General features: G+C 33.8%; 1 protein-coding gene across 4 annotated transcripts in view; it reads left to right on the top strand.

Moving 5' to 3' along the window:
• FBXW7 (F-box and WD repeat domain containing 7) overlaps positions 1-26,284 on the top strand; it is a 220,440-nt gene that overhangs the window by 180,072 nt on the left and 14,084 nt on the right. For 3 of the 4 annotated variants that reach the window (XR_003520709.1, XM_027598471.1, XM_027598474.1), the window contains 3 exons: positions 10,925-11,007; positions 13,986-14,127; positions 23,359-23,493. Coding sequence is in view for 3 of the 4 variants with exons in the window: in XM_027598471.1 (XP_027454272.1) it covers positions 10,925-11,007; positions 13,986-14,127; positions 23,359-23,493 (360 nt within the window). In the remaining variant the exon portion in view is untranslated. Of the gene's footprint in view, positions 1-8,045; positions 8,478-10,924; positions 11,008-13,985; positions 14,128-23,358; positions 23,494-26,284 lie in introns of those variants that run through there. The other variant, XM_027598472.1, reaches the window with a different exon arrangement.

The following is a 26,284-nucleotide window of genomic DNA, read 5'->3' as shown; positions in this document are numbered from 1 at the left end:
CATTGTTTGCCACCTTATACCTAGAGCCTAAAACAGTTGTTAGCACATAGTAGGTGCTCAAAAGGTTATGCAAGTAAATTTGTTTATTGACAGGTAAGAAAAAAGAGGGAAAAGCTCTTATTAAGCCACTTAGATGACCACTGTGAATATTTTTATGTATTTACATAGGCTTTTCTCTATGCATACACACACATACACATACACACTTAAATATTTGCGTATATATTCTACGAAGGACCATACTTTATATCATGTGTTTGATTCTTATGTACCTTCTACTTTAATCTAGCCCTTCCCCTAGTTCTGGACATGATGAGCAGTTTCTATGACTTTAAAATTTTCTACAATGAAGTATTTTCCTTAAAAGGAGGCTTTGAGTCTGGGGGCTGGAGGGGCAGGGAATGGGAAGAAAGGGCTGGATGTAGAACAAGACAAACTGTTTAATTTTCCAAGCAAGTCATGTGTTTTTTAATATCAGAGGTCCTTTTCCCACATATTGGTATAAGTCAATGAATCTTATACCCTACTGCCCCAAATTAAATTTTTTATTGTCTTTTCATCAAGTTTGGGAGAGATTATAAGGTTTGAATGAATATTTATTTAAGAAATCTCTTCTTCACCATTCCCCCCTTGAGTACAGACTGCTTGAATGTATGATCTGGTATAAATGCCTTATTGAAACAGAAGGACCCCTTATTAGTCAGTGTTTATAACTAAATAAAAAGTCAACAGTCTTTACACCCACACAATAAAGTTCTCCTTGTACAGAAAGACACATATTATCCCTAAAATGGGAGAATGAATCATGGCAGAAAGTACTTTTGAAGAAACCATTACTAGTATGTTAAAGAATATTTTAACTGTAATATTAAATGTTTGGGTAAGGAGATGTATTGCTAAATAGGTTACACCCTAATGAACATTATAGGACCAGTGACTACTAGAAGACTTATAGATGATGTTAATTCTTTAAGCTAATGACAGTGGTAGTCCCACATAATCTTTGTCCCAAAGATGATGATTTCCTTTTTTCTCCTAAACATCTACCAAACTTCTGTCTTTTAAGCTTAGAAACAAGACCACTTTATATGAAATCTTCTCAGACTATTTGAATGATTTCTTCATTTTCTGACCTCCTACACTACCCAATTTGGCACTTGATAGATATTGTTCTCTATTAGTTTCTTGTCTTGCCAGCTGGATTTTAAGTATCTTGGTGGGAGAAAGATTATTATTGTAATGTTCTTATTTGTCCTCAGTAGCATTTTGTAGATATTGGGATATAGATGATTGTTTCTTAATTGATTTCTTTTAACCTAAATCTTTCAGTTTCTGTCACATTTTCCCCAATTGCTACCATGTCTTTGCCTCAGATTTCCCACATGTAGCAGAAGCATAGTCATATAGACCCAGATCATTATTCCATGAACTGAATAATCAAGATTTAGTTATAGTTTGCATATGTAATTGCTATTTGCAAAATATAACACTTCTTTTTCTTTCTTTAGCAATGTCTGATTTTTTAGCTTACCTTGAGCCATCACATATGTAATAGAAATAGAAATCAGTTGAAAGTAGTGAATTGGGACCAGAGTCTAAGGTTCGAATATAGCTGTATAACCCTGAGCAAGACACTTAATTCTCTACCTCCCTTTTCTCTCCTGTTAATAACAGTTATTATTTTATAGGATATCTGTTATACCCTGGGCATCTACTAGGTCCTCACAATGACTCTGTGGGTTAGGATGGTAAAGTAGATGGTAATTACCATTACAAGACCCAGAACTCATAAAGGTCAAATAACCCCTACCAAAGTTGCACTCTAATAATGGCAGAGCTGGTGTTTAAATTCAATTTTCTTCAATTCCAACGCTTATGTTCATTTCAGAAATGAAGGGGAATTAGATTAGATGACTTCCAAGTTCCCTTCTAGTTCTAAACGTATGGCTTCCTGCTATTAATGTTTTTGTTATTGATTCAGTATATATGACTTTTTTACTTCTTAGCCTTTAGACCTTTTTTCAAAACTTTTTGGTCATGACTAATGTACGAAATTAATTCCGGGATTTTAAACCTTAAAATGAAAGGTTATTTTAGTACTAAAATATAAGATTGATATACCACACCTATAGAAAATTTTTCTCAAATCAGATAAATATATTTGAACATCACAACCAGCAGCAATAAATATGGAACTGGATAAAGAAAGTAGAAGAGCAAATAGGGTTCTAGGTCTTATATTGATGGAAAATTGATTTCATTCTTTCTTCACGTTAAATTCTTCCCTGGGTCATATTTGCTGCTTCATTTTTCTTGAAGTCTACCTTATATTTATATTTTTCTTACTTTATTGAAGGGTGACTATAAAAAATTTATAACAAAATTTTGAGAGGAAACTTTTGCATATAAATTTGAGATGCTTACTGATAGTTTATTTTGGATCTGAAGCATGAGATGTAAAGATTAATTGATTTCTAAATAAATCAGGTTGAACTCTGGAGTGATTTACTTTGTCAAATTATTACAGGTATTGCTTGTCTGGATAGAGGTATTGTAAGGAATGTTTTGGTACATGTATTAAGTCTGATAGCTCTATAACAATATGAATTTCAGAAGAGCAAACAAGCAAAATTCCCATCTTCATTGTTTTCTTCTGTGGCTGGGATAAATAAAACTCAACTTGCATTATTGTGTCAAACTCTGTATGTTTGTATATTTATATATTGGTAGATATGTACATATGTTTATCTAATTGGCCCAATTAGAAGGGATGAAAAAAACTTTTACTGCTTGAATTAATGTTGCATTTTATTTGTGTCAAATCTTGATGGGCTTCATTTTTGTAAATACAGTTATAAATACCTTAAACTTCAAGAAAAAATATATGAAAGTATCACTCCTACAATTATAATTATCTTAAAAATTCTTTAAACCATTCTGAGCTATGTTGTGATTGCATTTTGATTTACTGAGGTTAGAATTGAGTATATAATTATTATAAGCACTATCCCCCTCCCCAAACAAGTTTATTTTAAAGTTACATATAGTGTTTGTGATTTTTTTCTAATGCAGTAATATTTCAATTACTTGGATGGTAATTTCAAACTAAATCTGGCTCACCTTGTCTTATTTTACATATTCTCAAAAAAATAATTTAGAACTAATTTCAGCGTGAGTTCTAGAAGTCAGATGTGTATATATTACCCTATTCTGTGTCATAAATTCAATGGAGGAAGAAAAAGTTTTCTTAATTGTATACTGTCCTGTGCCTGACAAATACTAGATGCTAAATAAACGCTTAATTAATAAGAGTGGGAAATAGCTTATTGATCAATACTGCCACCTGCTTGCACTAGGGAAAATGTAGGTGGTGGGCATACATACTATTTTAATTCATAATACCTGTGACAGGACAGGCTATTAACTTGCCAATTTCAGTTGTGAACCTTTTAAAGGTACTCATATCCCAGGGGTGCATGGGTGGCTCAGTTAGTTAAGCATTTGCCTTCAGCTCAGGTCATGATCCCAGGGTCCTGGGATTGAGCTCTGCATTGGGCTCTCTGCTCAGCTGGGAGTCTGCTTCTGCCTCTCACTCTCCCTCTGTGCTCTCTCTCTCGGATAAATAAATAAAATCTTAAAAAAAAAAAACGAACTCACATCCCAGAAAGTTAATGACAGTGGGTTAGTGCGATTTCAAAAAGTTTGTTTCATCCTCAGCATGCTTGACATTCCCTTCTTTGATGTTGAAGTTTTGAGCTGTCTCTAATCTAAATTCTGTGCTGGGGCCAAACAGCTAATTGTGGTAGGTAGTTTTTCTAGTGTAATATCAGAGTAAAGAATGTTGTGATAATAATAAAGAAAATCACTGAGATAAGAATATAAACATATTCTTCTATAAAATGGAAATAAATCTTTAAATGTTAGCAAGATGGGGTGCCTGGGTGGCTCAGTCAATTAAGCGTCTGACTCTTGATCTCAGCTCAGGTCTTGATCTCAGGGTTGTGAGTTCAAGCTCCATGTTGGGCTCCATGCTGGGCGTGGAGCCTACTTAAAAGAAAATGTTAGGAGCACCTGGGTGGCTCAGTTGATTAAGCATCTGCCTTCAGCTCAGGTCATGATCCCAGAGTCCTGGGATCGAGCCCCGCATCGGGCTCCCTGCTCTGCGGGAAGCCTACTTCTCCCTCTTCCACTCCCCCTGCTTGTGTTCCCTCTTTGCTGTCTCTCTCTCTGTCAAATAAATAAATAAATAAATAAATAAATAAATAAATAAATAAATTCTTAAAAAAATGTTAACAAGATAATGAAAAGAACCAATAATATTATACTATCAATTCTAATACAATAGATAGACTTTTTAGTACTAAGTATAACGTATTTATGCTTTAGAAAAATGATGCCATGGTTGCTGCTATTTGCTTATATGGCCAGTTATTCAAACACATATAGTGTTTGTGATTTTTTTCTAATGCAGTAATATTTCAATTACTTGGGATGCCTGGGTGGCTCAGTCAATTAAGCGTCTGCCTTCGGCTCAGGTCATGCTCCCAGGGTTCTGGGATCGATTCCCACATCAGGCTCCTTGTTCAGCAGGGAGCCTGCTTCTCCCTCTGCCTGCTGCTCCCCCTGCTTGTGCTCTCTCTCTCTCTCTCTGACAAGTAAATAAATAAAATCTTAAAAAAGTAAAACATTATTTGTTATGTATCATTTTTCTACTGTGTCTTAGAGTAAGATGGGAACCTTCAAGGAGTAGATAGTAGTGGAGAAAGATATATTAAAATAATGACAATGAAATATGATAAGTACAATAATAAAATAATATATTTAAAATGGAAATAATGAACTCTGAGAGTCAGGATGGGGAAAAGTTATTGGATTACTCCTTCACCTGTTGACACTATGGATAAAGATACATACTTCTCTGAAAATACATGATTCAGTGAAGACTGCTTTATTGTTTATATTTTTCTCACTATTTACATGTAGATTAGTTTTGGTTTCTGCCCATAACTACAACTTGCCCTTCTAAAAACGAGCCATTTCTCTCGTGCTAGTTCACAGGTTAATCATTCTGCAGCCTTATTTCCCAGAGGCTTAGACTCTGGGGCAGTACATCTTCATATCTTTCTTTCTTAAGTAGCTCCTCTCATCCATTCTTCTCATACATCTAGTTCAGTGGAGTTGTGATGAGATGAGCATTGCGTCTGAATTAGCAGTCACTCACCTTGCTAATAGATTTCCACAGTAAGGCTTATAGGTTGTCAGTCAGCACAAGAAATAATTTTTTTATAGAATGGGGAATTAGCTGAAATTACATGAAGATGTACTTTATTGTTTTGAAAATATGGTTCTAAAAATTTGGGTGACAAACACAAGTGTTATCTAGCTGTTAATAGTTGACTAGCTAGTCTTTTTTTCAGTGAATTTACTAGTTAACATTCTAGCATAGAGCATAAAATACTTTTTTTCCTAAACTTATTTGACATAGATTATGGACTGATCTCAGTTTTGAAATGTTTCTGTATACCACAGGATAAGAAAAGATATAGATAACATACATAAAGGCCTTTACAGTCTTACTACTAAAAAACTTCAATCTTTGCATAAAGTTTTAAACATCTGTATTTTAGGCAAGACTCTCAGAGATAGGAATGGAGAATGGTTTCATTTGCTTTGTTCATATATAGATCATGATGAAATTAATAGATCACAACTTTCATTCATAGTACTTCAGAGAATATTGAAAATTATTTTTATTCAATTTTTCAAAATCTGGTTAGAGGTTTGGTTGACTAGTTTTGCTTGCCAAATTCTTTCTTCACAGATCAAATTAACATTGTAAACAAGATAGGGAGAATTATTGAAATATTTGGGAAAATAAAGTCTTCATGAGTACTTATAAACATATACATTCTCACTTAAAGGACAAACTAATAAAAATAATTATGAAATGGGACCCATGGAAGATGGGGATGTCAGGTGGTGGAAGGTCTTTTCAATATATACTTTTTGATTATCACTTTGAGTTTTGAATCATGTAAATATTTTGCCTATTCAAAAATAAAACATGACTATACATACCTGCATATAAATACACATTTGTCAGCATCAGGTTTTCCCATAACTTCATTCCACACAAAGGAGCTATATAACCATAAGAGAATTCCTTTGAATATACAAAATTATTTTCTTCTTTTAAATATCCTAGATTTTGGAAGTGGCCCTGGTTTATTAAAGTTGGTCTGTGTCCTCAATTGAGTAGACTTAATTTGAAAAAGTTACTTCATTTAGAGAGAGGACATGATTTCATTTTTATTTTATTTTTTTTATTTTTCACAAGAGAGAGGACATGATTTCAATTGAAGTCAAGGTGTATACTGTTATATGACTGATGGGTAGTCCATTTGTCCTCTAATAAGCTAGTTAGCACTGACAAATTTTAGAGAAAATTTCAGGTGTTCATTTTATAATTAGTTTCTTTATATAGCCCAGAATTGAGGCAGGTGGTGGAGGGGAAATTACTTTTTTTTTTTTACACTTTGTATTTTTTTAAAAAATCTTGAGTGCTCTGAATCTTCTAACAAAAGGGTTTATAGGTCCATTCCTAACAGTTGGGTTTTTTTGTTTTTGTTTTGTTTTTTTTTTTTTTGCTAAGAGATTTCTTTTTAAAAAGAACTTTCCTTTGAAGTAAGCTAATTGTTTATTTAGAAAACTAACGATTTGCTGGGTACATGTACATACTGTTTCTGAGGGTAATTTCCAGAAGACCCAAGATGTATGTCTTTATAAAATTTTAGATTATCTTATTTCATTTATGTTTTAAAGTAAAAGACATTACAGTGACTTAATGTGTTAGTTATAAAGGTAAACATATTTATTTTTAAAATTATGGTTACTTCATGCAGCATTTAGAATCATTTGCCTAATGAAAGTCATTCATTAACCATAGCGGAGAGTATTAAAATGTAGTAAGTCCACATAGTATTTCTTTTTTTCTGAGGAAACTTTTTAAGTACATAAATAACTATAGCCACACAGTTTACTTGTAATAAAGAATGTTAATGGGGAGGGTAGGATTTAATTAACTAGACCCTTAATAATGGGCCTTTCTAGTCCAAGGAATCTTATAATTGCCTCTGAAGCTAGTTGTGTAGCAAGTTGGGAGATAAAATATCTAGATTTGTGAAGTAGTTGTTCTGAGCAAAAGGTTGCCTTCAGGCACACTTTGGTATTTTTTTATTATTGTGTAAACTACCCTTTTAAAGATAAACAATACACACTGTCAAAATAATTTTGGAGGTAGAAGTCCAATACTTCCTGTTTACTCAAGATTAAATTCACAAATAAGGTTAAGACTCTCCAATGAGCCCAGTTTTTGCTTTCTTTGGAGAAATAGGACCTTTTGGCCAAACTTTATACACTTAATACCAATCTGATAGTCTTAAAAATAAATCGTCATGATTACTAAGAATTGATGAAGTGTGTGGTAATTTTCTTGATATGTTTTAAATGAGTGAAATGGAAAAACATAGGGAATATTTTCATTAAATGTTAATATAAGAAATATGCAGGTTGAAATATGACTTATTACCTAATTTCTGCAAATGTTATATGCTCCAAACTGGTTTACTTTATTGTAAATCCCCCCAAAGAATATTTAATTTCTCCCTTTGGGATTGCTCATTTTGTGTCATCTAAGCTACTTGAAAAATGTGATCAGTCTGTGCCAGTACTGCAATAGGATAACAGTTAGTGGAAATAGCCTGCTTTGCTTCTGTTGGGAGGACTGTATGGAAAATATATTCCATTTTCAAAATGTTTCTGAAAACACTTATTTGTGGAAAGGATGCTTGCCATTTAAAACTCTTCAGAAATGCAGGCTTTACAAAATACAAAATAATCTCCTGAAAGTTTAAAAGGGGAAGGGGGCTGTCGTGTGGGGGCGGTCTCATTTGCTGCCCACATCCTCCCTCTGTTCCGTGCGTTGTGTGCTTACGGGTTCCCTGGAGCGGATCACCATATAATTGATGTGCAGTCTGCATTGCTGAATCCTGGACTGCACCATTCTGTGTTCAAGGGAAGATGTAATCTGATCCCTCTGCTGCTGAGGGAGGAATCTGTTCAGTCAAGGCTTTGACAGGGCATAGTCTCCTCCAATAATCTTCTCGGTTCTCTCTCATTATTCCCTCGAGTTCTCCTCAGTCAAGCTGCATGTATGTATGTGTGTCCCGAGAAGCGGTTTGATACTGAGCTGCATTTGCCTTTACTGTGGAGTTTTGTTGCCGGTTCTGCTCCCTAATCTTCCCTTTCTGACGTGCCTGAGCATGTCCACATTAGAATCTGTGACATACCTACCTGAAAAAGGTTTATATTGTCAGAGACTGCCAAGCAGCCGGACACACGGGGGCACAGAATCACTGAAGGGGAAAAATACAGAAAATATGGGTTTCTACGGCACCCTAAAAATGATTTTTTACAAAGTAAGTAATCTGTTTTCTTCCTGTGTTGTATGATTGTGTGTGTGTGTGCCTGCCTGAGAAGGAAAATCTGTATCATCAGAGATGGCTGCAGTATCCTCTAATTTTGGTGGGTGGCTGGATGGCTGGTATTCTGTTTTATAACGTGAATGTAAGCAAATAATGCAAAGACCGCGTAAGCTGTAAACAGCTTTAAATTTAAAATAAAATGTATATTTTAATCTGGGAATTTTCACTAAAAATATATTTAGACTTTGGAAATGTGGCTCCGTTAAATGCTGACCTGGAAATACTCTACCCTTAGTTGGCTTTTAGTGAATCTTTTGCCTTTAATTTTTCTATACCTTATGTATATTTCTTTTCTTTTTTCTTTAGTTGACTCTTTTAAAGTCTAGAATCACTACAATATTTAGGACTTATGTCTTAAAAGATCGTATTTACTTTCTGTGCCCCTTAAAAAATTGCAGAATTAATTTTTGGTTCTAAAGTCAGGATTTTCAGTAAATGATATAATATTTAAAAGACTTCTGTGGGTCCTACAGAAAGTGCTTTATTTGGTAAAATATTCTGAAGATAAAAAAATCCTTTCCAAATGGTTCCCTCGATATGTCTTTTGGGCATTTTTATTCATTGAAGGATTTCTAAGATGGAAATAAAGTTTGCTTTTGGTGGCAAATGGCATTTGCACCAATGTGTATTTACAAGATACCCAGGGAAGTTCTGAAAGCCAGTATTACAACTTAATTAGAATGAATATCAAAGTTTCTCATGTTAATTTTGAAAATAAGAATCTGTGGAAGTTATGGAAAAAAAGTAGATTTTTAAGGTAATCTGTACTGACTGACCTTCCTGATAGATACATTTGCGTGTATGTGTACGTGTCTATAATTTATATACATGGAAGCACGTGGCTGTCTGTATGTTAAGGCTTGTATGTTTATTTTTGCTTTTTATTAAAATTATTTGGAGAAAGAAAATAATGGTTTTTGAGAGGAATCACTTTAAAACAATATAATGAGTACAGAAACTTCTGAAGGGTTGAAATAAGACCAATTCCATTTCTTTCCAGTAGGTATTTCTTGAACTAAGGTACAAATCCTGGATGAGCTTGTTGTACCCTCACTCTAGTCCCTGATATCATAAGATCATCCCTGTATTTTGGAAGACTTTTTCATGATGATAAAAACATAGTCTTTATTATCCATAGTGTGGTTCAAAAATTTTTATAGAGTCTTGTTGGTTCTTCTTAGTATTTATAATGTAGCATGCTGTGTTATGATGTTCTCATGTGAGGCAGTAGGTAAGGAAAGAAGTCTGCTGCAAAGCAAGGGTTTTCACCTTATTATAAAAAAAATGAGTATAGCTCTCTATCACTCTGGGTCTCCCCCTCCCCCATAATTTTCAGTAGTACAGTAATTAATTAGAAGACACAGATCTTGAGGGGGTTGTTGAAATAGAAAAAGTTGAATCTTAACAGATCTTATTTTCTAGTTTTAATGACAGATCTATAGTTCGATGACCTCAGTTACTAACAGATGGTGAAATATAAAAAGTAAAAATTTCAATTTTGATGTTGACAAAATGCAATTCTGAATGTATTTACAGTATTACACATACATAGCATAAGGAAATACTTGAAAACTATAGATATCGGATATACCTTACAAAGATATTTAACTCATTCTTTTAAAATCTTTTTGTTGATGTTGCTTTTCAAGTTAGAATATTTTGTCCTGAGTGAGCATCTGTCAGTGAAGTTATATTCTGTGTAAATATCAACTGATGGCTTTTTTTCCACCTTTATTATACCATCTCCAGACTTCTCTCCTGTTATAGATTTACTTTTTTACTCCCCTCATTGCCCATATTCATTGCTTTTGCCTTATTATAATTACTTTCCAAGATCATTTTATTTACACTGTTCTTTTTATACTTTTGTAATAATCTGTGTGTTTTAAATTCAGTTACTGTTACTTCCATTCAGGTTTCAAAATTTTGAGTTTTGTCTGTTTTATCTTGAAATATGTTTTTAAAGGAAAATGATGATCACTAAGAGAGACATGTTAAATATGGTTCTGTAATATGTGTATTAACATGGAATTTTCCCCTATATTGGTTCTTAAACTGGAAAATGTGAAAGGTATATCACTTTCAAGGAATATGTATGATGAATATCAGTTTTTTAAATCACCATATGCTATTCTTCTGGACAAAATATTGGAGGGGGGAATTCACCTTTCTAGTCTTTAAAGAGTAAAACAAAGTAGAACTAGTAAAAGAAACCATGAAGCATTTATTTTCTACATACATTAACTATGCCTAATTAATGAAAATTTAGGCATATGAAAATTTAAGAATTTTTTTCACTATTGCCAGTGCTAACATTAAGATTTGCTAGTTGGGACAAGTGATTTTTTTCTTAAATCTATCTTATTTGCTTTACCTTATAGATGAAAAGAAAATTAGACCATGGTTCTGAGGTCCGCTCTTTTTCTTTGGGAAAGAAACCATGCAAAGTCTCAGAATATACAAGGTAATATTAAGTATAATAATTAATTCACTCATGATTTTTATGTTTCTTTAAAGAGGTGATGATTCCAAAAGCATTTCTTCCAGTTTATTCTCATAGGATCATAATGTCACTAGTACTGTTGACTCTGTAACACATTTTGAGATCACTAAAAATTGAGAAATACATAATTTTAAGTAAGAAGAATGACTACCACTATAGCCTGTGTTTTCTTACTAATACTTTGAAATAAGACACAGCAGAATTTTTCTTACGAATAAAATTTTTAAATCACAAATTTTAAGGAATTCTAAAAAGTAAATTCTAAAATATGAATATGAGCAAATATATCTTGTTACTATAGCAACAGCTATTCTAGGGTAGATATTTATATATGCAAAATTGAAGATATATTTATTAGCAGTGAATTAAACCTCACAGTTGCTAAATAAATCTTACTGTGTTAGAAATCCCCTTTTATTTGCTTGGTAGATCTTATGTTTTTAACACATACATTTCCACACGAGTAAAATAGTTTCCATAACAACTAAATACAATTGTAGTCTTGTTTTGTGCACCATTCCATCATTTTTGGATTTTGCATCAGTATAAAACTTTTCCCACTCTCACGCTAATTAGGCTAACTTAAGCACAATATCTATTACCCAGCCAGTTAAAAGTGGTTTTGGATGTCATTTGGAATTTTAAAATTTAAATGACAAAAGTATCTTCAGAGCTTTTTTTGGTCTTCTTTGCATAATTGTCACTACTTCAAATTACTGATTAAAAGTTAGCTCTAGAAGCCATAAGAACTTCATGATGGTGATATTTCTTTTTTTCCCTAAATATTTTGATTTAAAGTTATGCTTATTATGTAAGGTGCAATAAAATTAACATTCCTCAGACTTATTTCTGTGATTGAGCACTGTTAGAGATTGCATCTCTTTTTTTTCCCAAAGAGTTTGTATTTTTATTTCATTCAGTTGTAAAAAAATTTTTTTTCAAATGCTCTTCCATGAAATTTGAAATCATAATAATTAGTTTTATATGCAAAAAATGCAGAGATGATACAGACGAGAAAAACAAAACTCTCTCCTATTTATTCAAGAAATGCTTTCTGTGTGATTTCCCCATGTTGATTGCCCTGTCCCCTTCTCTGTTCCCCTTTGCCTTTTGACAATTTCACTGTTTGGGCACCTCCACCAGAGGGTGTGGAGTGATAAGAGAGACAAGTGAAACTCTTCACTTCATTTTTGCTTTTTTCTTCTAGTCTTGATAAAGTATTTCTTAGATGAGAAAGTTGAGTTTAATGTTAAAAATGTACTATTTTTAATGTGTAGATTCCAGTCAGCCATATCATTTTGGTCTTCTAATAATATGGCTGATACCAGGACAAAGGTATTAAAGGGTTCAGTTGTTTTTAAGGCCGCTTATAAACAAATGCTAAATTTTTACTACAGGACACATTTTAATCGAATTTTACCTTTAGTTGCTCACTTTTTATATTGAGAAAACACCCGAAAAGGTGCATGTTCTGTTTTCAGCCTTTTAACATAATCTTACCAAAGCAAACCAAACAGCATATTGACTTCCATGTCTTTTTGGAGACTTTGTCAGTATATATTTGGTGTTTTTTAATTTTTTTGACAGATTTTCTAATAATAACAATGAAACTGATTTTCCATCTTAACATCTTTATTAGAAAATTTAAGTTATGATCACATTCTCTTTCATTTTGGAGAAGAAAATGAGCTTTTGAAATTTGATAGACAGTAAGATAGATTTAATTGTTTTGTTAGAGATTATCATAGATGTATAATGTTAAAAGATTTAAAGGTGGTAGATATGTAGATTTTTCTGTAAAATATGGTGACTAAGATACATTTTTTAACAAAATAATGAGATACGTTGGATAGTAAAGAATTGGGGAGTTGTTTTCATTAGTAATTTATCAAAGCAGATATTGAGCTGTTAGGATACAATTTTTGTGTTCTTTGGATTTAAAACACTTTATTATCATAGCTCAATAAGCTGAAGATTATTTTACAAATGTAATTATGAGTCTTCCTGCATTTTTTTCCAAATGTCTCTAAAATAGAGATATTCAGTATTTACCTCAAGAATAAACAGTTTAATTATTATTGAATTAGAAAGTAAAGGTTAATATATTAATAACTTGGTTATAACTATACTTTTTCTGCTATTAATCATTTTTAGGAAAGTTGGACAGTTCTAGAGATAGATCATCTAGTCTTAACTCTTTCATTTTACTAGTGGCAGAATTGAATTTCAGGTTTGTTTGTTTTCTTTAATGTCTCAGAGTTTTAATTATTGTATAAAAGTATTTAGATCATCTCATTTTATTTAATTTCATATATAATGTAGTAAGTTTTCAATATTTAACTGTTTTTGAGTAAATATATGTCTAATCAAGGCTTGTTCCTGTCAAATGTCATCTACGCTAAGCTTTATAAAGAACAGTGGAAAGTTGAAAAGAAATAAATATTACAAATAATTTAGAAGTATCTAGTGAAATGTCCAAAATATTTGAGCATACTGCTTCTACATATGAATTTTTTAAAGCATTAGTAAGTTTTACAACTCTTTTAATTAAGGAAATTGGAACTTTTATTTAATTAAGTAACTGAAGAGTGGTCATAAGAGAGGTGGGACCTGTATCTTCTAAGGATTTTAACATCACTTATATGTATCAACAAGTTGCAGTTTTGCCATAGAGATTCTGTCATTTGGTTGCAATTAGCATTGCTGGGATAATAACAGGTGGCTATGTAGGAGGCGGGAAACCTACTCTAAGAATAGCAGACTAGATTTTGTGTATCCTTGCTGTCTGGGAATAAGCAAACAAAAGTAATAATTCTTTTGATGTTTGAAATATGCCAGATCATATTCTTACTAAATTAAAGCCCATTATTCTTAATAAATGCCTATCTTTGTTTCCACTCTTGTGGGTTTTTTTGTTTGTTTTTTGTTGTTTTTTGTAGCACCACTGGGCTTGTACCATGTTCAGCAACACCAACAACTTTTGGAGACCTGAGAGCAGCCAATGGCCAAGGGCAACAACGACGCCGAATTACATCTGTCCAACCACCTACAGGCCTCCAGGAATGGCTGAAAATGTTTCAGGTGACATGTCTAACAGTACTTGAAATGCTTCACTTAATTGCTGGAAAAAATAAGGGATTATTCAGCCATGAGAAGAAACTGTTACATGCTACACCATGGATGAACCTTGAAAGCATTATGTTAAGTGAAAGAAGCCAGACACAAAAGGCCACATATTGCATGATTATATTTACATGAACTATCCAGAACAGGCAAATCCATAGAGACAGAATGTAGTTTAGTGATTGCAATGTGATTGGTGAGGGGATATTGGGACTAACTGCTAATAGGTACGGGATCTCTTTTTGGGGTGTTGGAAATGTTCTGGAGTCGTTAGTGATGACGGTTGCATAGCAAGATAGGTATGCTGGGAACCATTTAAGTGTACATTTTAAATGGTGACTTTTATGTTATGTGATGTATATGTCAATAAAAAATGCCTTTGAAAATAAGGAAGCTCATTTTAACTTTTAAGTGTATCCATCGAGAGAATCCAATGCATATTTTGTATTAGTGTGCATTTGCATTTTTTATTGCCTTTTAGATAGTAAGACCTTTCTTCCTTTTCTCCTTGATGTTTGGGTTTCTGGGGTTGCTGAATGTACTTGCTCTCTAAAATTTTTTGCTTAGGGGTTGCCTAGGTGGCTCAGTTGGTTTAGCAGCTGATCCTTGGTTTCAGGCTCAGGTCATGATCTCAGGGGCCTGGGATTGAGCCCCTTGTCGGGCTCCATGCTCAGTGGGGAGTCTGCTTAAGGATTCTCTGTCTCCCTCTCCCTCTGCCCCCTCCCCTCACTGGTGTGCACACGCACGCACTCTCCCAAATAAATCTTTTAAAAAATAAATAAAATAGAGTGCTTGAAAGTTAAGCATTTCGGAGTAATGTGGGAACTCTGCTAATTAGTCACTGGTGGTGACTTACCCATCACTGTTACCCTAGTAGTCTTCAAGAGTTGATACAGCTTCTTTTCATCTGTGCCATGCTTATGTATGGCTTCTTATGTTCAAATTCTGATTACTGTATTTTACTGGCATTTAAATTCTTTGAAAGTTTACCAGGAAGATTGGCTACAACCAAACCTCTGTTAGGAATTTTATAACTCCTGATAGTGATAGTAAATTGATTTATTTCTTTTTCCAATGAGATAATGCATATAAATCAAGTATTTAGCAAAATAGTTGACCTAGATTTAACACTTGCTTAATTGTTCTTTGTGAATACTAAATAATAAATTATGTAAAGTGAAGCTATCTCTGATATTAACCATGGCATTAATGTAAAATGAATATATTTCCTTACCTCCAACTGCTTGATTGGTGGTATTTTATGAATGCATAAGGGAATAAAAATGCATAAAGGAAAAAGAAGATACTTTACTTGACTTTATTTGATATTTCAGATATTTAAGATGTCCATTATGTAAATCCTTATATATTAAATTCCTGGGCAAAAACTAAATAAGTGTCCTAATCTTTTTCTTCTATTGCTAGAAAACTCACTTGAATCAATGTTGCTTTTAAATGGATTTTTAGAATTGTTTTCTGCCCTTCAGGTGATTTCAGAGAAACTAGGGTAACCTTTTTTTTCAGTTGGTAACTGAAAGGTTAGAGCAGTGGTTCTCAACAGGGGGCAGATTTTCCCCTCTGTTGAAACATTTTTGGTTTCTACAACTGGGGTGGAGGGCAGGACACTGCTGGCGTCTAGTAGGTAAGGGCAATGTAAAGGACAGCCTCCTGTAGCAAACTGTCCTCAGGCCCAAAATGTCACCAGTGTGAGACTGAGCATCTGTGGGTTAGAGGAATTAAAGTTGTATATTATTCTTATTGTAATGTTATGAACGACTAAAATTACAAATAATTTTTTTGTTTGCATCGCCACAAAGTGATTAAACTTACTTTTCCCCAAGGATTGTTCTCTCTCCTCCTCCTAGTTCTTTTACCTGAGGTTCCTGATTTTTTTAAAAGTTTTAATTTTTTCCTATGCATCCACTCAGAATTTTAATTTTTTTTTACCATATCCTTTTTTTTTTTTAAAGGTTTTATTTATTTATTTGACAGAGAGGGGGAACACAAGCAGGGGGAGTGGGAGAGGAAGAAACAGACTCCCCGTTGAGCAGGGAGCCTGACATGGGGCTCCATCCCAGGACCCTGGGATCATGACCTGAGCCGAAGGCAGATGCTTGAGCCACCCAGGCGCCCCTACCATATCCTTTTGATAAGAAATTTATCCATCAGTAAGAGGTGAAAATAGGACTCAGACATTCACATTTTTAAAGAAATACTTTAAAGATTTTTATCATCTTTGATTAAGCCAAGATGGGAATATAGGTATGTGTTGTCATGCTTGCACACACATACAGTGGGAGCAGCACAGCACTTGAGAGTAATGCAGAAGCTGATTTCATAACATTTTTTAAAGATTATTTATTTATTTATTTATTTATTTATTTATTTATTGAAAGAGCATGAACAGGGGAGGGGCAGACGGAGAGTCAGGCCCCCTGCGGAGCCTGATCCTAGGACTCTTTGTGCTTTATTTTGCAGGGAGGATGTTTTAGGGAGTTCTTTGTATAATGCTTGCCTATTTCACTAGCTCATGCTTTTTTCTTTCATTCTTTTTTTTTTAAAGATTTTATTTATTTATTTATTTGAGAGGGAGCACAAGCAACAGCAGTGGCAGAGGGAGAAGGAGAAAGCAGGCACCCCATCAAGCAGGGAGCCTGATGTAGGGCTTGATCCCAGGACCTCGGGATCATGACCTGAGCTGAAGGCAGACGCTTAACCTACTGAGCCACCCAGGCGCCCTCGCTCATGGTTTTCTTACTGAAATGTCCACATGTTAGTTACCACATATTGTATGTCATCAAGTCTGAGATACATAGGTTATTAGAAGCATTCCATCTTCAAAAATGTTGTTTAAAAAATCATTTCTTAGAATTAATGAGATTCAATAAACTAAAGGTTAGCTTTTGTTCTGTAAAAACAAGCCCATTTGATTGCTTTTCATGTGACAAGTAGATGCAGTCAAGAAAACTTGTTCTTAGCTAATAGGAATAATAGGTAGAATTATCCCTGCAGGTATAGTACTATGTGTATTTTTTCAGATAAATATTCTGCAGCAAAGAAATCTACTGGCAACAAAAGGCCAACTAGACAGGTATATCAGGACCTTAATCCTTTGAGTACCATATCCATCTCTGACACACCCAGGGCCTCATTGTTGGGCATTGCCCTTTATTTTCAGGGCTGGCACCAAAGGAACTAGAGATGAATCACTTGCCTAAAAACCTACAATGCTTTCATGCTTAACATGTGGAGAGATGTTTCATAGTAAAGTGGGGGAGTCATGAGTTGACCTATGTGCTATAGTTGAGGGATAATTAAACTGGCATGATTTCTACAGATGTGCTGTGGGGGGTATTTAATGAGGACTTTTCTGTTACATAACAAGCAAAATGGGAGAGCTTGTCCCCTTACTGTTCTGCTATTGCTCCTAAGGCAATGATACAGCATTGTTTTGGTCCACCTCCATCTATTCTGACAGAGTACTCTGTACTCAATTTATAAATTGAATGAGAACAAATGATACACCATTTTGGATAAAGGGAAATTGAAACAAAATGCCCCTGCAATATAGAAGTGGAAATTCAAAACAAAACAACACACCAGAAATTTTGTACTGTTTAAATTTTTAGTAGCCATTGATTCTGCTTTTTTTGGCAGCCAGGTTGATGCTTCAGGTTGTTAATTTTGGGACAGAGGATTGGTCATTTTGTTTGCTTGTGCATTTGTGTGTTAATATGTGGGTTTAGTAAAGGCACCAATAACATTAACATTATCTTATGTTGAAATTTATATTTAGAGGTATCCTTATATAATGAGAAACACATATGACTTAGAAGAAAAAGATCTTAGTACAGATTTTGGCTTTGCCTCCTAATACTATGGAATTTTGTTGGTATTATGTAACCACTCTTGCCTTATTTTCATCCTCTGTAAAACAGATACAACACTAAAAGTTGTCAAACAGGAGACAACATATTAATGTGCTTACAGCTATATTTGGAAATATAGTGGAGATTCAGTAAATGTTAGTTTCCTCTCTTGGTCAAGAAATAGCCTTTGTGAGCCTTAGTTTTCTCCGGTCTAAAAAAGGGTTAGTAAAAACAGCTTCATACAAATGTTATTAGCTTAACATTATTAGCATTATTTTAATCAAAACAAATTTGCATTGCATAAAAACTGTGAATGTACTTGGAAAATACTTATACTCAAAGTATTTTTTAAATGATAAAGTAGAAAATACGTGTTTTGAAATTAAAAGTGGAATAAAAATACTCTCTTGAAGGATTTAATTAAGTTCCATGTTAACACTTAGAAATTGTACATGTTCTCTAACTTACTTTATTTAGGTCTTTTTTATTTGCTAGTCAACAAAATATTAAAACAGGATGATGCCAAAAGAAAATGAATTTAGTGTTACTTTGCAATTGTATTTGAAGCAGTATGAGCAAGAAACCTTGTGTGAGGAAGAGTTTAAGAAAGTCATGAGAACTGAGTTCTTGACCACGTGAAATTCAGGCACAGTACTGCCCAAAGTCATAAAATGTTTGTCTGAATGGGCTATAGGGATCATCCAGACTAGTAACCACTACTGTTTATGAATTACTTGCATCAATACTAGATGAGTTGTTTATTTAAAACATAAAATATCCTCAGCCCCACCTCGACCACTGAATCAGACTCTTTGATGGTGAATCGTAGGACTCTGATCCTTACACTCCTCAACCAGCATTTGGGTGACACTGGTCTTCACCAAGGACCTTATTATACAGGTGGGGTCTCTGAGACTCAGATTAATTAAGGCACTTTCAAATGGTTCCATGGTGAATTTACTGGTGAAACCCAAGCTCATGATTACAGTTCAGTGCTCCTTATATTCTTTTCTCCTACCTGCATGCTCTAATTATCTGAAATAAAATACCACTTCCATGGGGAATTTTCAAGTTTGCATTTGCAATTTTGTCCACAAAGTAAGTTTTGTTTCTCTTGATCCTCTCCGAATTTGGAATGTTTTTCCTATCCCCTTAAATACGTTCTCACATAACTTTACCATGAAAGACTAAAGGATGATACTTTTATCCAGGACAACTCTTTTTCAGAACAGAAATAAAATAATTATCAGAATCACGCAGCACTTTTGCAGATAAAGAAACTAAAGCCCACAGAGGTTAAACTGTAATCTAATTAGTGGCAGTATCTTCTCCAAAAGTTGGGTTTTCTGATCCCCAATTCAGTGCTCTTTCCACTATTCCTCATTAAAGGTTGGTGTGGGTTGTTGTTACTTTGTTTTAATATAGTCATTGACTGCTAGTTTTTCAAGTTAATACATACTTCCCTTGGTGGTAAATCGTGTATGTATACAAAATTTGGAACCAGTCTTGGAACCAGACTAAATAAGTAAGTCCTAGTAATATCGTCAAATATAAATACTAGAAATACTCTCTGGAGAGAATTTTGAGATCATGGTGGTGTGCTATTTCCTGACTCTTTGGGGATTCATTTATTTATTCAACAAATAGTTACTGAGCACCTATCAGGTGCTAGATTCTACTTTGGACTTGGGATACAGTAGTGAACAAAACAAACCAAAACCCCTTTTTCACAGAACTTGCATTATAGTCAGGAGGGGGATGGAATGGGGGGGGGTGGTTGGAACTGGTTTGCAATTTTAGAAAGGTTGCCCAGAGTAGGTCTCAGAAGGAAATAGGGAAGCAAGCCATGTGGATATCAAGGGCAAGAATGTTCCAGGAACAGCAAGTGAAAAGGCTCTGAAGCAGAGCATGCTTGATGTGTTTATGGCTAAAGAAGAAAACAAGAGGGATAGGAGTAGGAAATTAGAACCTTGTAGGCCAACCCTAAAGACTTCGGTTTTTGCTTTGAAGTGGGAAGCCACTAGAGGGTTTTAAGCAGAAGAATGAGTATCACAGACTGTTTTGTGGAGAACAGAACGATGAGGGCAAAGGTGGGGAGCTGAGAGACTAGGTAAGAGGTTATAGGAATAATCCAGGTGAGAGATGATAGTAGCTAGACCAATGTAGTTAATGGTCAGATTCTGGATATATTTTGAGGTTTAAAACTTTTAAATTTGTTGATGGGCCAGAACCATCTGACAGTGGTGAGAATGGGACAGTCAGGGATGATTCCAGAGTTTTGGGCCTGAGCAACTAATAGAATGGAGTTACATTTTACGGAAATAGGATTGTGGACGTGCATATTTGAAGAGAAAGATCATGGAAATGTTAAGTTTCTATTACATATCTAAGAATACATATAGAGTAAGCAATTTTATATAGTGGTCTGGAGTTCAGGGAAGAAATCCAAGCTGGAGAGAGGAAAGTGTCTATGTGGCTCATACCTTTGTTGGAACCATCTAAGAGATGTGATTTCAGTGAGTAATTAGACTGTTGAATATGTGTGCTTGTGGAAACAGTCTCATTTACGATCTAGTTTACAGACTGTGATGCTAATCCTTGTCAGTGGTGTACTTTTCAGTAAAATGTCACAAAGTACTATCTGCTGAATATACGTATAATTTAAATCAAGGTAACTTTTTATTTGACTTGTTAAATAGTGTTTAAAACAAAAACGTTGTTGGGATGCCTGGGTGGCTCAGTCGGTTAAGAATCTGCCTTCGACTCAGGTCATGATTTCAGGGTTCTGGGATCAAGCCCCACATCGGGCTCCCTGCTCAGTGGGGAGCCTGTTTCTCCTAATCCCCCTGCTACTCCCCCTGCTTGTGCTCTCTCACTATGGCAAATAAATAAATAAAATCTTAAAAAAAAAACCAAAAACATTGTTTAAAGTCCTAGAAACATTGTGCTATGCAGGCATAGTTTTTGTCATGGACTTTTCCTCAAGTATATAGACATTTTTGACAGAGTTTTTAGTGTTTAAGGTCTGAATCAGTTATTTGTCTTCTGGCTTTTTTTTGTTCTACATCCCTTGATAAAAGACACAGTTATATATCATGTATTGATAATGCTTTTCTATTCCTTTCTTAAGAAAACAGTAACAATACATTTACTGAAAAAAAAAAAGAAAGCATCAAACATATATATTACCTTGAAGTAGAAATATTCATCATAGCTATTAATGTCATTAATCTATGTAAAGTATATAGAGTAATAATGTGTTGAAACGTTTTTACTCTTTTCATTGTAAAAGATTACATATGATATCCTTATTTTTATATCAAAATTTAACCATAAACACTTCCATAAACTATTTCTAGGGCAGGCATTCATATATGCAAAGGGGTTTAAGAAGTTTGCATTAAGGGGCACCTGGGTGGCTCAGTTAAGCATCCGCCTTCAGCTCAGGTCATGATCCCAGAGTTCCCGGATCAAGTCCCTCATCCAGCTTCCTGGTCAGCTGGAAGTCTGCTTCTCCCTCTGACCCTCCTCCCTCTCCTGCTTTCTCTCTCTCAAATAAATAAAATCTTTAAAAAATTATTATGCTATCAAGTTACTTAAGCTGCATTTTTATCTAGTCAGCATAAATTGTCCATCACCCAAATTGGCATGTCCTTATACTAGTGTCCATGAATCCTTATAATATAGATGCAGAGGAACAACATGTTATGAAAACCCACCTTCGGTCCTATGTGGAATGTAAATCAAATCAGAGCTTATAGCATTGACACTAATTGGTCAGAGATGAGTGGAGATTGATCAGTGTTAAGTTTTGTCAAAGAGTAAGTTTTGAACCAGGACTTGAAGCTGTGTGAGGAAAACTGAATAAAACAATCTAACTTCAAATTAACTGCTTTTGATTGGTCATGTGTATGCAGATACATGTATATGAGTATTTTTTATTTCTGTGTCAATCCTTGCCCTAACTAAAAAGGATACAAGATGAGTACTCTAGGAGAATGTTCTAGATGCATGCATATATAGAAATAAAAGGATTTATTAGAGCCTGTGTTTCCTCCTATTTGGGGGTAAAATGGGAATGTTTCCGTGGTTTTTATGATTAAATAAGATAATGTTTGTGATAAGTGCTATGGGAGGAACACTACTGAAATATTTGATAGTATTAACATAATCTACACTTTATGATAGAAAAGAAGAAAGGAAATTCATTGTAGATTCTAAAGGGGTAAAAAAATTTTTAAGTACTTTAAAAAGCATTCTAAATAAGGTTTCCTGTATCCTCAGTATATCTCAGTTTTCAGTTATTATCTATTTCACATGTTTCAAAATCCAGGTTCCTGGTTTGAGCAAGAAATGGAATGTCAAAATCCAGATCTTTCTAGCTCCAAACACCACCTATTGTTCTTTCTTCACCTGCTTCCAAAATGGACATCATAATTCACAAATGTACTTAAATCATCCTGCTCAAGGATGTTCTTTCACTTAAATATCACAAGGTTATTTAAATGTTTTATGAGATTATTGTGAGGGGAAATTCTGACATTTTAAATTATTCACATGGCTTTTTAATTTTTCCTTTTAGGAATCATGGCTCTTCTGTGCAGATGTTCCTCACTGGCAAAAAAAAAAAAAAAAAAGTTTTTAAATAATCCTCTAGTCTAGTTTAAAATAGCTCATATTTTTTAAAGTATTATGATGTATTTTTGTTTTTGTAGTACTTTGTTTCTGACCCTTTTGTTCATACTCTAATTTTTAGTTACTGTTCTATATTTTTGCTGTTTTTTATCTGAAATTATTTTTGCATAATAAATCAAAGCTCTTTTATTTTGTGGACCACAGGCGTTTGTCAGATGTGCAGTATATCCAATTATTAATTTCCCTCTTAAGTGATGCTGCCAGTTTCTTAACTCTCAGATCAGTGCCTTATTAACACCATCAAATTTTATGGTGCCCACTAGAAAGAATATAGAGAAAGGAAAATCATCTTTCAAAATATCCTATTTACTCAGTAGCCAAGTTGATGTTTCCAGATAAAACTTTGGTTTCTCAGCCAGTATTTTGATGGTAGATGAACATAAAACATTTATAATAAATATTGCAGTGCAAAAATATTTGTCAAAACCATGGCTGCTTTTTATTTTACAAAATAAAGGTAGCTAGTAAATTTGATAAGACTGATTATCATGTCAGTGACTTCTGGAGAAAATTTCACTATAAGTAGCCACCTTTTATGTTATGTATAAATGTGGATTTTCCTTTATGAGCTTCTAATTTGAGACATCTATAAAAATAATAAAAATTTCTACTTCCTTTTTGATAGAGCTGGAGTGGACCAGAGAAATTGCTTGCTTTAGATGAGCTTATTGATAGTTGTGAACCAACCCAAGTAAAACATATGATGCAAGTGATAGAACCCCAGTTTCAACGAGACTTCATTTCCTTGCTCCCTAAAGAGGTAAGGGCTATCAATTATATTCTTCATTGGGTGCTATTTGAAAATATAACTCAACAGCAACCACCTTTAAACATGGTCATGCTAATTATGGTATTCAGTATTGTCAGTTTAACACTCTTAATTAGTGTTAAAGAGAGCTGTAAATGATAAGCTACTATGACTTAATATCATTTTCAGATTGAAGTATATTTATGGACTGATTAAGTGACTTCTTTCCACCACTGCAATAAGTCATATATGAGAGTAAGCTATTGAGTTCCATTAATTTGATTATTTCTTTATCATGATTTTTTTCCCAGGTTATTTGAAGTCCAACCTTTAGTTGTCATGGTACATTTATTATACATAGTAATAGATTTTTTAGAAATTATGATTTTAGTAAAACAGCAATTTTTTTCTTATTTTGTTGTTCATTTATCCAAAGTCCCTAATACTCCCTAATAGTTTTGTGATTCTATGAGTTGTAGTTCTCTGTTACCTTACATTGTGTAATTGTTTTGAAATATATGGAATTTCACTTTTTCTACTAATCATCCCTCTTCTTGCCCCATCTCCCCCCGCCCACACACACACACGTACACACACACGCACAATCACCAATTTCCTGCATTGATTACATTCATACAACATTTCTTTTGGAATTAACTTATGCCCATTTGCTTTTATATCTTTATGTGAACTGACACTATTTTTTATCACAGATAGATTATGATCATATGGGCATTCTTGGCAGTATAAACGAGGCATAGCTTAGATGTAGTTCTTTTATTGATGTTAATAGGCTTCACAGTTTCATTTCTGCCAGCAAATAATGTAAGATTAAATAATCAATGTCACCATGGTTTATATTTTCACAAATTATATATGTGCCACTAATTATATGTCAGCTAAGAAGACAATATATAAAATGATAATATACCACTGCAAATGATCTTGAAACTTCAAATATGAAAAGGAGTGAATAACCATTCTAAATATCCTGTGGGCAATAAACATAGTCTCAATAATAATTTCACATTGGATACAAATAAAATAGTTTTATATTTAATGTATGAAACTAAGCATTACTCCAGGAAAAAGCAAACTGAAATGTTTCTGCTTTGGAATGATTTTTTAAAATGGTTAAAAAAAAATTGTATTGTCCCAGAAAAAATTTTTTTATTCTTGCTGGCTCATTCTAAAACTGAACACTTTGAATAGAATTGGCTTAGGAAATGACATAAGCTCTCTTTGCTTCCAGAAGAACATTCATAATAGGTAGCACTTTTATAAGTATGTGACTGAAAGTAAAGTTAGTCACCTCTAATATATTCTTCATGGTTTCCTTGGATATCCTCCTTATTTTAGAAGGTAGTATTTTTATTAAAACGTAGACTTTTGCTTAGTCTCGTTTGGCCCCTTATATCTAAGAATGGTGAGTGTTTTGTTTTGTTTTACTTTATTTGTATTTCCATAGTAACTTTTGGACACATAAAAATGTGATTTAAAGTTAGGAGAATAGGAAATATTTTTAAGAGTCTAAGAATTGAGCACAAATTATTGATTAACTGGTGTAAGTGCAATAAAGATTTTCTGGGATTAACTGTTCTTTTAAAGATTGCCTGAGGAAAAAGAAGGGAGGCTAGACAGGAGAATGAGAGAGGACCCTGACTTAGCAGATCATCTGTGTTTTCCTTTTTTTTCAACTACTAGGAAACACTTCCTATTTTCTGTTACTGAAATTTCAAGTTTGGTCAAGGAAAAGTTAATTATATGAAAGAGATTTTCAATTTAAGAGCTTCTGTCTAGTGGAAGTCCTTAGGAGGAATTACTAATCTAGATTTTACCTTTAAGACAAATGAACACAACGCGGCATTAGCCAGACCATTTTACTTGTCTGCGAGAAACCTGTAAGCCCCTGCTTTGGTGTTCTAGAGATGTTCTTCAGAACAATGCCCATTCTCTGTCCCGTATAAGGAACCCCACATGACAAAACCTTGCTTCCTTTGAGGAACTGGTGTACTTCCCCCATAATAAACACAAAGAATTGTGAAACTAATTGCCGTTCCCTTTTTGGTTGGCAGTTTAATTTAAAAACCATGTAAATATACTGTTGCCAGTATATTTGTGTTCTCCTTTCCCCTGGTTCAAACCTTCTTTTCTGATTTATATTTTTACTAGTTCTGATTTTCTTATTCATATTTTTTATTTTGCTGTGTGTATTTTCTGAAATACTTCGATGTTTTGAATAGAACTGATTAGATTTAAATAGAATAAGTAGAAGTTCATGGTTGAGTTAGGGTCTTTGCTATTTTAAAGGAAAGTGTGCCGGTTACGTGTGGAGTTAACACTTCAACGTACTTTAGCACCTAAATGTTTCTTTCCTCTTTAATGCATGCAGACACTGGACTAGGTTATCTCACAATCACCAGTAATGAAGGATATTATAACTGATGATTTGGGATGTACCTTTGAAATCTGAGGTGCTCTGGATTTGTTTTCTAGCCTTTAAGATCCTTTGACTGTTTCTGTGAATTACCTGATTTCTACTTCAGCTGGATAACTAAAGTAAAGAATAGATTTTTTTGTATGACCATATTAAATATCTTGGGCACTAAATAGCATCTCTTTTCCACCAGTATAACTTTGTCCCTGATAATTTCTATGTTAAATATCAATTTCACATAGAAGAAGAATATGGTGTTATCCCATTACTGTTATACTGACACTGAGCAAACTTACCCAGGCTCTGATTGATGGATAATTTCAAAATTAAGTGACTTACGGAGTATCCATTAAAAAAGTACAATGT

Source organism: Zalophus californianus, chromosome 2, assembly GCF_009762305.2.
Source record: "Zalophus californianus isolate mZalCal1 chromosome 2, mZalCal1.pri.v2, whole genome shotgun sequence".
In the NCBI taxonomy this organism is placed as follows: Eukaryota; Metazoa; Chordata; class Mammalia; order Carnivora; family Otariidae; genus Zalophus; species Zalophus californianus.
The sequence above is the reverse complement of the archived record's forward strand: the minus strand, read 5'-3'. Positions and strand labels throughout refer to the sequence as shown.